The following is a 15,000-nucleotide window of genomic DNA, read 5'->3' as shown; positions in this document are numbered from 1 at the left end:
CCCAGAAGGAGAGGGACCTGATCCTCGCGGCCGAGCTGGGCAAGGCCCTCCTGGAGAGGAACGAGCTCCTAGTGCAGCAGAACGAGCGCCTGGCGGAGGACTACAGCCACAAACTTGAGGTAAGGCGTTGCTTATGGAGGCTCTGTAACATCCTGCGGGAGTTTTTTTTTAGGGTGAGGTCCACCTAACCCTAAACTTGAGGCCACACTAAGGAAGTCCTAGGGTGTTCCGTGTTTGTCTCCAGGCGAATCTCACACCCGTCAGAGACATTCGTTATAATGCCAACAAAAAATACAATATGAATACCAATGAAAAAAATACAATATTAAATACCAATAAAAAAATACAACATCAATACCAATGCAATAATACAATATCAATACCAACAACAACAAAAACAAATAATACAGTATCAATACCAATGAAAAAAACACAATATACCAATGGAAGTAACCGCAACACCAACGACCATTGATACCAACAACCGAAACAAAAACACGATCATAAATACAAGAAAAGAAAAAAGAAAATCCAAGTGAATGGCTAACACCGAACTTGCGAGAAAAGCCAGTGTTTAGTGTTACCATCGTAACGACAAGACAGAATTCTCCTGGCATGACACGCTCATGACGTCATGCCTTGCTTTAGTGACGCCATGCCATCAGCTGTCATGACAAAGTTGCGAAATTAAGAGGAAGTCGGTAAATATTGATGCGATAATTGAAAAAATGTGTTTTTTAAATTGTTGTGGTAGTTTAATGTGGCGCTTTAATAGTGTTAAATACTCGACGGTGGATATCGTTAATGGAATATTATAATGTTGATAAAATGAAGAATTACTAAGTACTAAAGACCAAAGATAATGATTGCCAAGTGTCTTCGTCAGCTTTGTTATTACAATATAGCGGTTTTGTTATGATGTTGCCATTGGTGACACGAGGGGCTGCTCGTCCTTTCGCTTCTACGTAAGAGAAATGGGGTGGAAGGAAAGGAAGAGGGGGAGGGATGAATAAGAGAAGGCATAGGAGAGGGACGAGGACTAAGAGGAAGATGGTAGGGTAGAAGGCGTAGGAGGAGGAAGTAGCCTAAGAAGAAAAGGAAGAAAGAGTAGAAGGAGGAGGGAGATTATGATGAGAAACAAAAGGAAGAAGAGAAGGAGGTAAAGAAGATTAAACGCGTGCGGGGAATTAACAAAGGAAGACTTTGGGAGTAAGGGAAAGGGGAGGATGTAGGAGGTGGGGTGCGGGGGGGGGGGGGGGCTGGGGAGCACTTCCTTAAGTCCAGCTGACTGACCTCGCGCTTTACCTGAGTTCCAGCTGACTCAGCTCACGAATCAGCTGATGGCGAACAGCTTTGTCTTAAAGCCTTGATCATTGTCTTTGTGTCTTTGCTATGCTGGTTATCATTATCATCATCATCTTCATCTTCTTCATCATCATGCTTAAAATCATCATCTTCATCTTAATTTTTATAATCATCATCATCTTCATCTTTATAATCATCATCATCTTCATCTTACTTTCTTCATTACCATCATTTGCATCATCATCATTTTTATCTTACTTTCATCATTACCATCATTTGCATCTTCATCATCATCATCTTTACCTTCATCATCATCATCATCATCTTCATCTTTACCTTCATCATCATCATCATCATCATCATCATCATCATCATCATCATCATCATCACCATCACCATCACCATCAGTAACATTAGCATAACCACCAACACACCACAACTTTCATCAGTCAACACTATTTAAAGGACTGGATACAACGCATTTTCGCTTTTTTTTATATCGTTTGACTACAGGGAACTTAAAAGTGTCAGACCATGTCGAGTACATAATGATTTTATAGCTTTATTTACAACGAAGAATCCACCGTAATTATTTTTTCACCCGCGAACTCCTCCCAAAAGAACAGTCACCTCGCTTCGGGAGTCTCTCTCACCCCCAACCCACGTATACACAAAACACATTTGAGGAAACAGTAGTGCGACAGCGGCTCTCGTTAACATCGAGTTGAACAACCTACAAAGCCCACTCCGCCCACCCCGCCCACCCCGCCCACCCACTCCCACGCCGATTCAGAGCCTCGTGTGCATTATGGGTCGTTGTCCGTGCACAGACGTCACGCCCCTCGCCTGGTCAGCTAAACGTAAATGCATCTCGGTAACAACAGAGTAGAATCCATGACACTCAGAGAGTTGTTTTTACCTGCTTATTTGTTTTCCTGTGTACGTAGATTAGAAGCTATGCATGGATGAGCATAATATACTGTAAATGCATGCATTCATATACATTTATATGTACACACACACACACACACACACACACACACACACACACACACACACACACACACACACACACACACACACACACACACACACACACACACACACACACACGTGTACGTATGCATACACTACACAAACACAGTATATTAATGGTCGCATGTGCACGTATATAAATGCACAAAATGCATAATTAGAGTATCACAACTCTTAAAAATAAAATCACCTTTATACAACACTAAAGTCAAGCTTCTTACGAATAACATACAAATAAAGGAAACGAGATTTAAAACAAAACAAGAAAATCACGTCAATAAGATCCACGCCACCAACCTTTACGTTAAACAAGTAGTCTTTTTACCTGTCGTGTCGAGCACATGAGCCCCGACGACCTCTTTTAAGCGCGTGTGGGAGGAGGCGGTGGCGATACCCTTCAGGTCCTTGTGCAATCTGAACACACTGAACACTGAACACTCTGGACACTCTGAACACTGAACACTCTGAACACTTTTGTTTGAGTCGTCGCTTTCTTTTGTTTTGGGGGGAATTTTAGATAGAGGTGTGGAAGATTTTTGTTTCTTTCTTTCTCTGTTTTGGGTGGGTGGGGGGGTTGGGATGGTAGGGTGGGTGGGTGTAGGTGGTGGGGGGGGGGATGCGTTAGATCATGTGTACGTAGGTAAGAGGCTGTACGTGAATGTGCTTAATATACTGTAAATACATACATTCATACACATATATCTGTATACACACACACACACTGTTAGGAGGTTTATAAGCTTCTAGAAGGGGGGAGGGGGTTTAAGGGTCGCTTAGAGGGGAAGATCATACCCAATTTGGACGCTTTGAGGGGGAAAAGGAGGGGCTGTTAGTGGGAGAGTCTCGGAAATCCTGATGCCCAAGGATTCGTGACGTTTTGGAAATTCTTATTTTTTGAAGCGTTTTTTTTTTTTAAATCTAGGGGGGGGGGGTTGATAGGAATTCCTACGTCTCGTCCCGACTCGATCGTTAACATGACGGTTTTCAAACGAAGCGGAACGTGTTTATTTATTTATTTATTTAATTTTTACTGCGTCTCTTTAGGTCTTAAGTTGAATATATATTTATACAGCGTGTCTTCGCCTCGTCAGAAGGGAACCGACTCTGATTCGCAAGGTAATCGGTGAACTCCATCCGGCAAGGCAGTTCCTCGTGCTCTAAGGCGGCGTAAGGGGAACTAGCCGGGCGAGGGGCTGTCATATGACGTGGATCGCAGACCTGTTAGAGAACGTCGTTTCCAATTCGTTTTCGCTCCCGAGGAAAGGCGAGGCTGTTGCTCTCCTCTCAGCCCTCGATAAATCATCTTACTGATCATCTTTCTGAAGAAATCAAGGATGATAAAGAGACACGTTTGGATAGTCATTGTTGGGCACATCGGTGAAGTTTCCCAGCGGCGGAGGCAGGAGAAACACGTCACTCCCCGTCTCCGTAAAAGCAAGTTTCACGCTCCGTGAGAGAGCAGCTCCTAGCAGCTGATCTGGCCATGATCAGCGCCTCTCCTCAAGGCTTTGTGCGGGTGACACAAGGGAATTTCACCCTTAGGATGGGCCGAGTTAAGGTTCAAGACACCCGATATTTTCCCTCATGTCGGGAAGATAGCGGCGTGTATTTTAAAGATTCTATTGGTCGATTCGCTTTGCAAGATCAACAAGAGCCCTGTGTACACTGTGCATGGGGTGTGAGTTTGCAGTTTCTCTAAAGTTTGAGGCAACAGCTAGCTCTTCTGATAGCTTATTCAAGGGATATTATTATTTTTTTCATAATGCCTTTTAAACAAACCTGCGATACAAACAGATATGAATGGCACAGAATCAGATGAAAGTAATTTTATGCTAACCTCATAGTCCGCGTCCTATCATTATGAAATTCTACGTACGTGGATTTACATGCTCTTACCATTTTCCGACCCGAGCACGTAAATCTCGACCTTTCCCAGGGCTTCTAAACGGTCGATAATGCCGTGCCCTGTTTGATACCGTTCTCTGTGGCTCGTGGCAAGGAATTCACACCCTTATTGTCACAGACCAGAAGGATCACCATGAGATTATCTTCCCGTTGCAGTCGGATTCATCGGATACATAATGACGCGACACAGCCACCCGCCAGTGACGAAAATATGGCTGTGATATTTACCCAACTGTGAACGCTACTTTTCGTAACTCTGTGACGACACGAAATTTATCATAAAGCAGCAGTTGTAAAACGAGACTTACATATGGCTGGATAAGTTATATTGGTTTCATTATATGGCTTTTTTTCTTTGGATAAGATTGGCGCCTGTGATGACGGAATGGGATGTATTGGGTTGTGGTTTGTCATGGTTAGGATCATTACGAGAAGTTATGGTTAGAATCGCTACAGGAGTGATCTTGATGAGTATAATTCTTGGTGAAATAAAGGTGGAAGTATATGTCGCCTTAATATTCGGGATGATGATGATGATGGTGAAGATGATGAGGTGATAATAACAATGATAATAATGGTATGCCGATTAAAATGATACAGAAATAGAGAAAAGTGGAGATTGATGACAACAACAATAATAAGAATAATAGTAATAATAATAATGGTTATCATACTGGCTATGTTAATGATACTGATAATATTCCTGATAGTAACAACGTTGCTCATATTAACATAAATAAATCAAATGTATGAATGATGTAGTTTTGAAATATCAATCGCAGTATAATAACAGAATCTTGAATATATCACACATTGTATAAACATTTGCAAAACAATGGTAAATGTGAAAACAACATTAGGGAAATTCTACTTGCAATGATAACGGGAGTTGTTGCAGCGCGTATCATAATAATCAGATGTATATTATTACGTTTTTTCAAGAAATTAAAATTTGCGCTTATGAAGCAATTGAATTAAAGGCCGACTTTCCTCTAATTATCATTCCTGAGAGAGGGAGGGAGCGAGAGGGGGGAGAGAGAGGGGGGAGGGAGGGAGAGAAGGGGAGAGAAGGGGAGAGAGAGGGAGAGAGAGGGGGAGGGAGAGAGAGAGAGGGGGGAGGGAGGGAGAGAGAGGGGGGAGGGAGGGAGGGAGAGGGTGAGAGAGGGGGGAGGGAGGAAGAGAGAGGGGGAAGGGAGGGTGAGAGAGGGGGGAAGGGAGGGTGAGAGAGGGGGAAGGGAGGGAGAGAGAGGGGGAAGGGAGGGAGAGAGAGGGGGGAGGGAGAAAGGGAGAGAGAGAGAAAGGGGGAGTGAGAGAGATAAAGGGAGAGAGAGAGAGAGAGAGAGAGAGAGAGAGAGAGAGAGAGAGAGAGAGAGAGAGAGAGAGAGAGAGAGAGAGAGAGAGAGAAAATATATGAGAGGCCTTGTTCCCTCTCAAAGAAATGAAGAAAAATGAAGTCAAATATTAGCCGGAACATAAAGAGGTGAGGTCATGGGTTGGTGAAGCTAATGGATGGTGTGACCTCCCTCTCTCTTTCTCTATTCTCTCTCTCTCTCTCTCTCTCTCTCTCTCTCTCTCTCTCTCTCTCTCTCTCTCTCTCACTCACTCACTCACTCACTCTCTCTCTCTCTCTCTATATATATATATATATATATATATATATCTCTATCTCTATCTCTCTCTCTCTATCTCTCTCTTTCACTCTCTCACTCACTCACTCTCTCTCTCTCTCTCTCTCTCTCTCTCTCTCTCTCTCTCTCTCTCTCTTACCCTACCCTCTCCCTCACTCCTTCTCCCTCCCTCTCTCACCTTCTCCCCCTACCCTTCCCCTCCCTCTCCCTCTCTCTCCCCCTACCCTCTCCCTGTCTCTCTCCCTCCCTCCCCTCTCTCTCTCTCTCTTCGTGCACGGTGGAAATAGCCGAAGCGTTAGTCAGCCCCACAGAAGGTTGGGGAGGGAAAGTGTTAAACTCACAGAGGCTACCTGTTACATCTTTTTTTCCTCCCCTTCTCTTGATGTTCATTCAGTTTAACAGAGTTTGGTTTGGGTTTAGTAGGGGAGGCGGAAGGGGTTCGCCGCGGTCGATAGGTTATGCAAATTCTTTATTGAGAAGGGTTGGATTCTGTTATGATATGTAGGTTCTTTATCGGTTGCGTAAGAATCGCAGTGTGTATTTTTTTTTTAAACAATGGTGGTTTTTCTGTCCACTCATCCTTTCCTAAACGTATGTCATTGGGGTTATTTTATTATCCACGGGGGTTGACTTTTTCCAAGCAGGGCTGACGGGGATTTTAGTGACCCAGACGGAAGTAAGGGGAAAGGGGAAAGGGGGGAGGGGAGAGGGGGAGGAGAGTGTAGTGAATGGGATGGGGGGTAGGGGTGGGTGGGGGAGGCTGTCTACTCTCCCAGCATCCCGACGGAAGCGATTGGGCAAGGGAGGGGGTGGGGGAGGAGTGGGAGAAGGGGGAGGAAGGAGGAAGGAGGGAGGGTAGGGGGGGAGACGGGAGGGAGGAGAAAAGGATGGGAGGGAAGTGAAGTAGGGCTGGAGGGAGAGAGAGAGAGGGTTAGGAGGGAAGGGGAGAAAAACTGGAGAGAGGGAGAGGACTAGAAGGACTGGAGAGAGAGGGGGGAAGGACAAGAAGGATTGGAGGCAGGGGGAGGGGAGAAGGACAAGAAGGACTGGAGGGAGGGAGAGAAGGATAGGAGAGGTGGGAGTGGGGGGCCGGGCGAGAAGGACAACAGAAAACGGCACGGGGTCAGGTTTCTACAGGATGAAAAAGAGGAGAGCTGTAGGTCGCAACACGAGAGGGGGAGGTCAAAGCAGAACGGGTTGTGTGTTGCAACGGCCGCGTAGCAAAGTATATTAGTGGAATAGCAGCATGGCGAGTGATGAAATGTATAAATAGAGAACGCAAAAAAAAGGTTCACTCGGAAAGGGTGAGGTTCAAGGTTCCTTCGGCGGATATATCATAATCACTTGGGAATGTAATGGGAGTAATATTGGTAAACGAGAGAGGCTGACATCAGCCTATATAGATAAATGAAATCAAATATTACTTGTCGCACAAAAAAATCGGGTAAGTTTATCCACAGCAATAGAATTGAATCAAGGCTTGTTTTGATAAAGTACCCGCAAACATAGGCCTACCTCCAATATAATTTGCCAGCCTACTCAACCTTTGACAATGATGCCTTATTACGCAACAACAGCGATTATAAAAAAGGCAGAACTGGCTCTACCTGGCCTGCCGAAGCTCCCATCCCATAGCCAGTAGGTAGGTAGGTCATCCATGGCGAGTCACAGCTCCTCCAGCTCCACACAACCGGTTCTTCTCGGTGTGGCTGTCAGCGAGTCTGGTTCTTCCTTCACGCTCACGTGTTTTTGGGATCTATATTTTTCGTTTTCCGAAGCGGTGCCGGGATCTGGTTTCAGCCGCGGCGAAGAAGAGGGCAAACCGATAGCAAGATGCGTGTATGTGTTTTTGGGTGATGCTGTGCCGTGTTGGGGTTGGTTGGACTGGCTTGCGTGGGTACTGTTGGCTCTCATTTCAGTCTTGATCCTTGGCCCAGCGTGTTTTGATAATCAATAAGATACTTTGCGAAAGAGCCTTGGCAGATGCTTACTGTGCAGGGACAGAAACTCGATCTCTATTGAAGAAGACTTAACAAGTAGGCCTAACTTGACGTCAGCATTTCTCTGAAGAAGTTCAGTAGTGCGAAGGTCATCAGACACAGCCCCCCGAGAAGCCTTATTCTATACACACGCCTTACAAAACCTACCGATTTCACTTGCTATTCTCGACGATCGGCTATAAAACGAAAACATAAGAAATACTGAAGCGCAGGGGATCTACGTTCAACATAACCGGATGTAGCTTATGTACAGCGCGTGTTCAGAAGGTGATTGTAATCGAGAGGTATGCTGTTCATTGAGGGTGAAACAAATAAAGAGAATACGAAAGGGAAAGTGGCAACGCAGACAAGGTGGAGGTTGCAAAGCTGAGAACCCGTAATAAAAAAGTGGTTTGGGTTCTCTTTGATTATTTGGGGGTGCGGTATCTTGTAGGCCTATCACTAGCCTATTCCAAACGATGATCGGGGTTGAAGTACAAAGCGCAGAATGGATAATCAGGGGAAAAATGAAAGAAAATGCAATTAAACATAGAGATATTCACACACTCAAAGGAGGGGAGTAAACCAAAAACGAGAGATACGACATGATAATGACAGTGAAAAAAATGGAACAAAAGGGTCATAAACTGCACAGCAACCCCCGAGCATAAGGCAATTTTCACACGGGCCTTGAAAGAGGAGGCCAAGGAAGCAGGCTGTCACGCCAAGCGCCTCCGCCAGCACCAAAAGCGACGGCGGCACGAAGCACGTCAGCCCCGAGACACTTGTATGGCTCACTGCAACTGCTGACGCTTTGCACTTTTCCTCCTTAACGGATTGTCATCTCTCTCTTTGTCTCGCGGGCGATGTGACGCTCGCGAGAATGCTCTCCGTAGCGGAATTCGCCTCTCGTAAGATGAGAATTAAGAAAAAAAAGATGCTCAAGAACCAAAGAAAAAGGATTTAATCCCCTCGGTATCATGAGGGAAGCCACAGTGGGGCCACGGGCGCTCGGAATGGCCGCCCGTAGCAGCTCGCTTCGAATAAGGTCAATCCCTTTGGATCTAGACTTCAGGTGGGAGGGTGAATGGTGGGAGGGAGAGGGAGAGGGAGAGGGAGAGGGAGAAGAGAGAAGAGAGAGACAGACATACAGACAGATAGATAGACAGACAGACGTGGGCTTCGTTACGAGGCGAGTGGGGATCGCGTGGCTTGCGGACGTGCGAGCGGGCGGCCTTCCAGCACAGGTTACGCGGGCGGGCTAATCGTGGGCGTGCTGATGTCTGGAAGATTCGCAACCGAGCTCTTGCTCTTGCGGGTTGCGTTGCGCCTGCGGTTCGGGAGATGCGTTGGCGGCGGCGGCAGTTTCGGCGTCCGAGTTCGAGGAATGTGTTTTTGGGTAATTCGTTGATTGTTCTTCTGCGGGTTTTGAGAGCGATGGCGGGATGCTTGTGCAAAGCCGCGGGGAGGTGGGGAGAAGGAGAGGAGAAGGAGAGGGAGGGAGAGGAGAAGGAGAGGGAGGGAGAGGAGAAGGAGAGGGAGGGAAGATGGAAGGGAAGGAAGGAAGGGAAGGAAGGAAGGAAGGTGGGGAGGAAGGAAGGAGGGAGGGAGGGAAGAGAAACGAGGGACGACGAAGGCAGGAGGAGGGCTACGAGGAAGAGAGAGAGACAGAGACACACAGACATGTGATAAGATGACGAAGTATAAACGTGCTTGTTTAGAGAGCATGTCCGTTAAGCAACATGTTGTACACAACATTCTTCTACCGTCATCTTTAACGATGCAACTATCCGTCATCGCATAATTGCTTGGTTTGGATATTAGTGCTACACTTCAGTCATTTAGAAGGTAAATCGAAAACTGACAAACCGGATCTATATGAAACCATTTTTTTTTAGTTCACGTTGGCGTTAAGATGCAGCTGTTCGCGGAACACGTGTAACGGCACTGTACATCTGGGACAGGTATGCGTGTGCACCTGGTGGTTGTGTACAGCGGTGCGCGAGGGGGGAGGGGAGGGGAGGGGGGTGTGGTACTGAGTCAGAGTCGATGGTGGAGTGTGATATGATTGATTTTTCTGTGTGTTTTACAGATAACCAGAAATGCACTTACAAACGTAAGTACGCGCGCTCGCTTACACGTACATGCAAGGGGAGGGAAATGAAAGGGAAATAAAAAAAAGAGTAGAAGAAAGTAATTAAAAATCAGAAGAGACGACCAAAAGAAAATACAAGACTAAAGAAGAAGAAAAAAACATACACACAATCGCAGTTTATTTATTTATTTTTTTTTTTTTACCGTACTCCTGTCCGCGGCAAGTGACAGTGTCAGGACCCACGACGTCGCTAAACATCGGTGCGTGGCATGCAGGCTGTCACGTGACGGGCCGAATCTCGCGAAGAACCGAAAAAACCCCAAGAAGCCAATTGGACACGGAAGTTCGAGGGTGAGGCTAAGCGCGGGGCGATTGGAGGGAAAGACGGGGGGGGGGGGGTTCGGGTCATTCACAACATGGAATGGTGTTCGTGTGCGACATAGGAAAGCAGTGACCTGACGATCGCATTTTATTTTTATGTTTTCTCTCTTTTTTTTTTCTTTTTTTTCCATCGGTACACATTTGGAGCGCGACAGTCGGCTGCTTTTTGGGCGGGAAGAAAAAGGTCGAATATATGTGTCATGCCTCGAGCTTTTTATTTATTTATTTTGTTTTTATTACCCTCCAAAAATGATTTAGGGGGGGGGGGGTAAAGCCTCCGCCAAAGAGAGAGAGAAAAAAAACAAACAATACGCGATCTCGCAAAATTGCAAACCCGCGTTGCAACTCTCCCGCTGTGGCCATTCGTGACTGGTGTTGCGCTGGGAACTGGCGAGTGGAAAGTTGTTCGCGGGCGAGGGAATGGCGCAGTGGGGGTGGGGGGGTGGGGGGCGCACGGGCGGGGGAGATGTGGGAGGGGGGGCACGGGCGAGGAGGGAGGAGGGGGAAGGGGGGCACGGGCGATGGGGTAGGGGGGAGGGGGGCGCACGGGTGGTGGAGATGGGGGTGGGGGGCACGGACGAGGAGGGAGGGGGGTAGGGGGGATGGGGGAGGGGGGGGCGGTATTGTACAGGAAAGCGAGAAAGAGTTTTATTATAGATCGCGCTGTACGTTACACACGCGGTGCCTGATGCAATGTTTTGGTTGATTTGGTTACTGGTAGCTGTCAACAGCTGGGGTCTCTGTTGGTGTGTGTGTGATACTTTCTCTCTCTCTCTCTCTCTCTCATTTTCTCTCTGTCTGTGTGTTTCTATCTCTGACTCTCATTTTCTCCCTGTCTCTGTCTCTGTCTCTCTCTGTCTGTCTCTCTCTCTCCCTCTCTCTCCCTCTCCCTCTCCCTCTCCCTCTCCCTCTCCCTCTCCCTCTCCCTCTCCCTCTCCCTCTCTCCCTCTCCTCTCCCTCTCCCCCTCCCTCCCCCTCATCCCCCTCCCCCTCTCTCCCTCTGTATATATATGTACGCATGTACGTACTTATTTCCCCCAATTTATGCCACCTCGCCACACCTCGTTTCCATGAGAATCGCGGGGACGGAGCTTCCGGGAGTGTTGCCATCTGGGCGCGTTGCCTCGGCGCATGATAGAGCCATATCATTCCCGTTCGCCCCATCATTCCCTTCATTCCCGCCAGCCCCACCATTCCCTTCATTCCGGCCAGCCCCACCATTCCCTTCATTCCCGCCAGCCCCACCATTCCCTTCATTCCGGCCAGCCCCACCATTCCCGTTAGCCCCATCATTCCCGGCAGTCCCACCATTCCCGCCAGCTCCATCACTCCCGTCAGCCTCATGATTCCCGACAATCCTATCATTCCCGCCAGCCCCACCATTCCCATCAGCCCCACCATTCCCGTTAGCCCCATCATTCCGTCAGCCCCACCATTCCCGCCAGCCCCAATATTCCCGTCAGCCCCGCCATTCCCATCAGCCCCACCATTCTCGTTATCCCCACCATTCCCGTCAGCCCCACCATTCCCGTCAGCCCCACCATTCCCGCCAGCCCCACCATTCCCGCCAGCCCCACCATCATCATTCCCATTCCTTTCAGCGCCCCTCCTTTTATCCCCCGTGACGATCAACACGTACCCGACATCCTTACATCCCGACATCGGATTCGAGAAAGACGTCGATCGGATTTCGAAGTGGAACCCGTGTTGGTGGCCGGGTTTGGGCGGCAGACGTACAAGATCCGTCTCTCCCTGGGGGCGGGCGGGGCCGTCCGTGAGTGCCGTATTAAGCCGGCCTAAGCTGTCCTCTCTCGGGAAGCCTTAGGTAAATTGCATGTCAGGAAAGAGGGTTGGATGGCAACTGGTCTATTTATTTTTTCTCTGGAGTATTGGCTTCGACGTCGAGGACGATTCAAGATTTGTGTTTGTAGAATATAGTGTTTTTTATATATCAGTGAACGATGTAAACACGATGATAATATTCTGTTTATGCTCATTCTATGTAGGAAAAGAAAGGGTTGTCTTTGGGGACGCACGAGATGCACCAGGAAGGCTAGCAGCCTCTAGGGGCCACGTGCGTCCCTCCCTCCCCCCTCGGCCACTTGGACTCACCCATTCACGACATCATGCGTTCTGGGGATTTATATACTTACATGGATGCAGACGCGCATGCATGTATGTGTACCTGTATGCATATGATTGTATGTATGGAAACGCATATGTGCGAAAGGTTTTATAGGATGTAGATACAATACATACATACGTAAACACGTATACGAGGAGATATTTTTTTGATATAAGGATTAATTTAAGTATTTCTGAAAATAATGATCCACATCGAGAAGAATCCTGTTATTTCCTCCCCTCGAACACGCATTTCGAACCACATCGCCCCTGCACGCGAGGACGTCCTCGGGCCGGGCGGCGGAGGTCGCCATCTGAATATTTCAGGCGAGACGTCTCTCCGAAATGTCAGGCGCCCGCATCTGGGAGGCTGCGCTCGTCAGCCGCTCGCGATGACGTGTCTGCTGTGCCTGCTGATGCCATGGCGACCACTTTCTTGTGTCTTCGCTCCTGTTTTTTTTTTATGAGGATGTTCCTTTAGGAGGGTTGCAGGCACTTGTCTTGATGTTTGGAACGGGGCGTCGCGTCTTGGTGGGGGAGTTCCTGTACAGTCTCTCTGCATAGGGTTTCGTTCTCCGTTGTTGTCTGCGGAGGAGAGGATTTATTAAGTATTCGATCCTAAAACGCGGTTGAATGTTATCGATTAACATCTCTGCGTGTACTATCGATATAAACAAAGCTTTGTCATACTCTTTACTCTTGTTTTTTGGTACTCTTTATTCTCTCAATTTTCCTGAGAGAGATATCGTTATGAATGGTTTTAGGAAAAAGGAAAAAATATAGATCCTGTATCCGTCAAAGGAAAGGATAAACTAAATGAGGTGAGGCAAAGGAGGTCAAGAGGATATTGCTGGGCTGAAAAGACTTTCAAGTGGCTTTGGGAGTGAAATGGATAAGTTGTGTAATGAACTAGATCCAAGAAATTATGAGCAAAATTATCGGTACTTCTCCACTATTTGCAAATTCATCGGTACACGTCACAAGGCTGTTTCCAAAACTTTCAACAGGTGTAAAAAAGATCTGTAATTTATTCCTTATATTGTCGCGAATCATGATTTTTTTCCCTCTCAGTTTTCTCGCGCAAAATATACCAGAACGATCATAGAAAGTAGCACGGGGTTAGCACACGCATTCTAAGATCAGAATGAAAGACCTCATAGGTAGGATTTCGAAAGGGGGATTACAGACGACCCCCCCCCCCCCGCAGAGGATTTACGGTCGAAGCACCAGAGGGAAAGGGATTAATAACCACTACTGAAGGGGCGATTATGTCTCCACTCTCAGCGGGGACGAAAAATATTTGTCCGCGGGTTAAAAAGGGTCATTGACAGGTCAGACCCCAGGGAAGCAGCCGCGGTAGGGTGGGAGAGCGCCCTGGTATGGTTGGTTCCCGTGATAGAGCGGGTCATAAAAACGTTCCTGTATAGATGGTTAGAGGGAACGTCATAAGAAAAACAAGTCGAGGAAATGGAGTTCGATCTGAAGATGGAGTGAGATGGTATTGAACTCCTTTTCACTATGCATAAAGGGGACTGCAGGGGTTTTACTCATTGACTAGCTTGGTAATTATTCATAGCTAATCTTCATGGTTATTTACAGCACATTTTCATCTGCCTTAGCACAGATGAGTCAGCTGGAGACAGGTGATTAAGACGACAAAACACGACAGATTAAATCTTGGCGGAAAAACGTTTTCTCACCGTGAAGATTGGCTTCCTGTTAGAACCTTTGAAAGAAATTTCGCATCTCTCTTTCGTCGCCATAAGGATCAGAGTTTCAACTAACCTGCTGTCGTTTCTGTCCCGAGGAGTTATTTTTCTAATATCATTCTTGCATTAAATGTACATTAGGGTCAGAGTAGGAGGTACCAAGCAAGCAATCACTTCCTTTGCCCGGAATAATGAATGGGTATTTTGGGCTGGCAAGACTGGAGGACTAAACGGTGAACTATGAATGTAATTAGTGATGGTATCTGTGCCTTAAGCCGCGAGTAGATAAGGGTCGAAGTCGAATGCCACTTGATGTTATTGCCATAGCGTTCTCTGATGTTCATAGAAAAGAATAGATGTATCCGACGGCACATTTTGTTTTTGTTTTTTTTTAATTCGAAAATTATGCTTCGGTGTTTATGCAGTAAGAAAGAGATACCGCTACGTGTTGTATATTAATGACACCTTTTGCCAACCGTTAATCTCGGAGGGTTTTCTCACCTTTTTTAGGCAGACGCAAAATGAACTCGGGACGCCTTGCACGCCATCCCTGTGAAATACCCCTTTGTGTGTTTCTATTTGCGATGAGTGTCTGTGAAAAAAGATAAAAAAAAGATACACGATTTCGTACGCATGTGCTTTGTTGTTGTCATTGTTGTTATGATCTTGATTGTCATTATCATCGTTATTTTACCATGACTATTAATGGTATTATCATTATTATTGTTATCATTAATTTCATCATCATTATCATCGTTATTATTATTGTTATTATTATTGATGAGTGCCTTACTCTGTGAAAAAGAAAAAAACATGATTTCGAACGCACATCAATGAAA

The 15,000-nt window shown here is 46.7% G+C and overlaps 1 protein-coding gene across 4 annotated transcripts in view; it reads left to right on the top strand.

The window, feature by feature from the left end:
• Positions 1-15,000, top strand: part of LOC113800682 (bicaudal D-related protein homolog) — a 205,272-nt gene that overhangs the window by 951 nt on the left and 189,321 nt on the right. For all 4 annotated transcript variants that reach the window (XM_070120585.1, XM_070120584.1, XM_070120582.1 and 1 more), the window contains exon 1: positions 1-119. This exon is cut by the window's left edge and continues 951 nt beyond it. In XM_070120585.1, coding sequence (XP_069976686.1) covers positions 1-119 — 119 coding nt within the window. The remainder of the gene's footprint in view (positions 120-15,000) is intronic.

Source organism: Penaeus vannamei, chromosome 4 (genome assembly GCF_042767895.1).
Source record: "Penaeus vannamei isolate JL-2024 chromosome 4, ASM4276789v1, whole genome shotgun sequence".
Classification (NCBI taxonomy): domain Eukaryota; kingdom Metazoa; phylum Arthropoda; class Malacostraca; order Decapoda; family Penaeidae; genus Penaeus; species Penaeus vannamei.
Note: the sequence above shows the minus strand (reverse complement) of the source record. Positions and strands in the feature narration are given on the sequence as shown.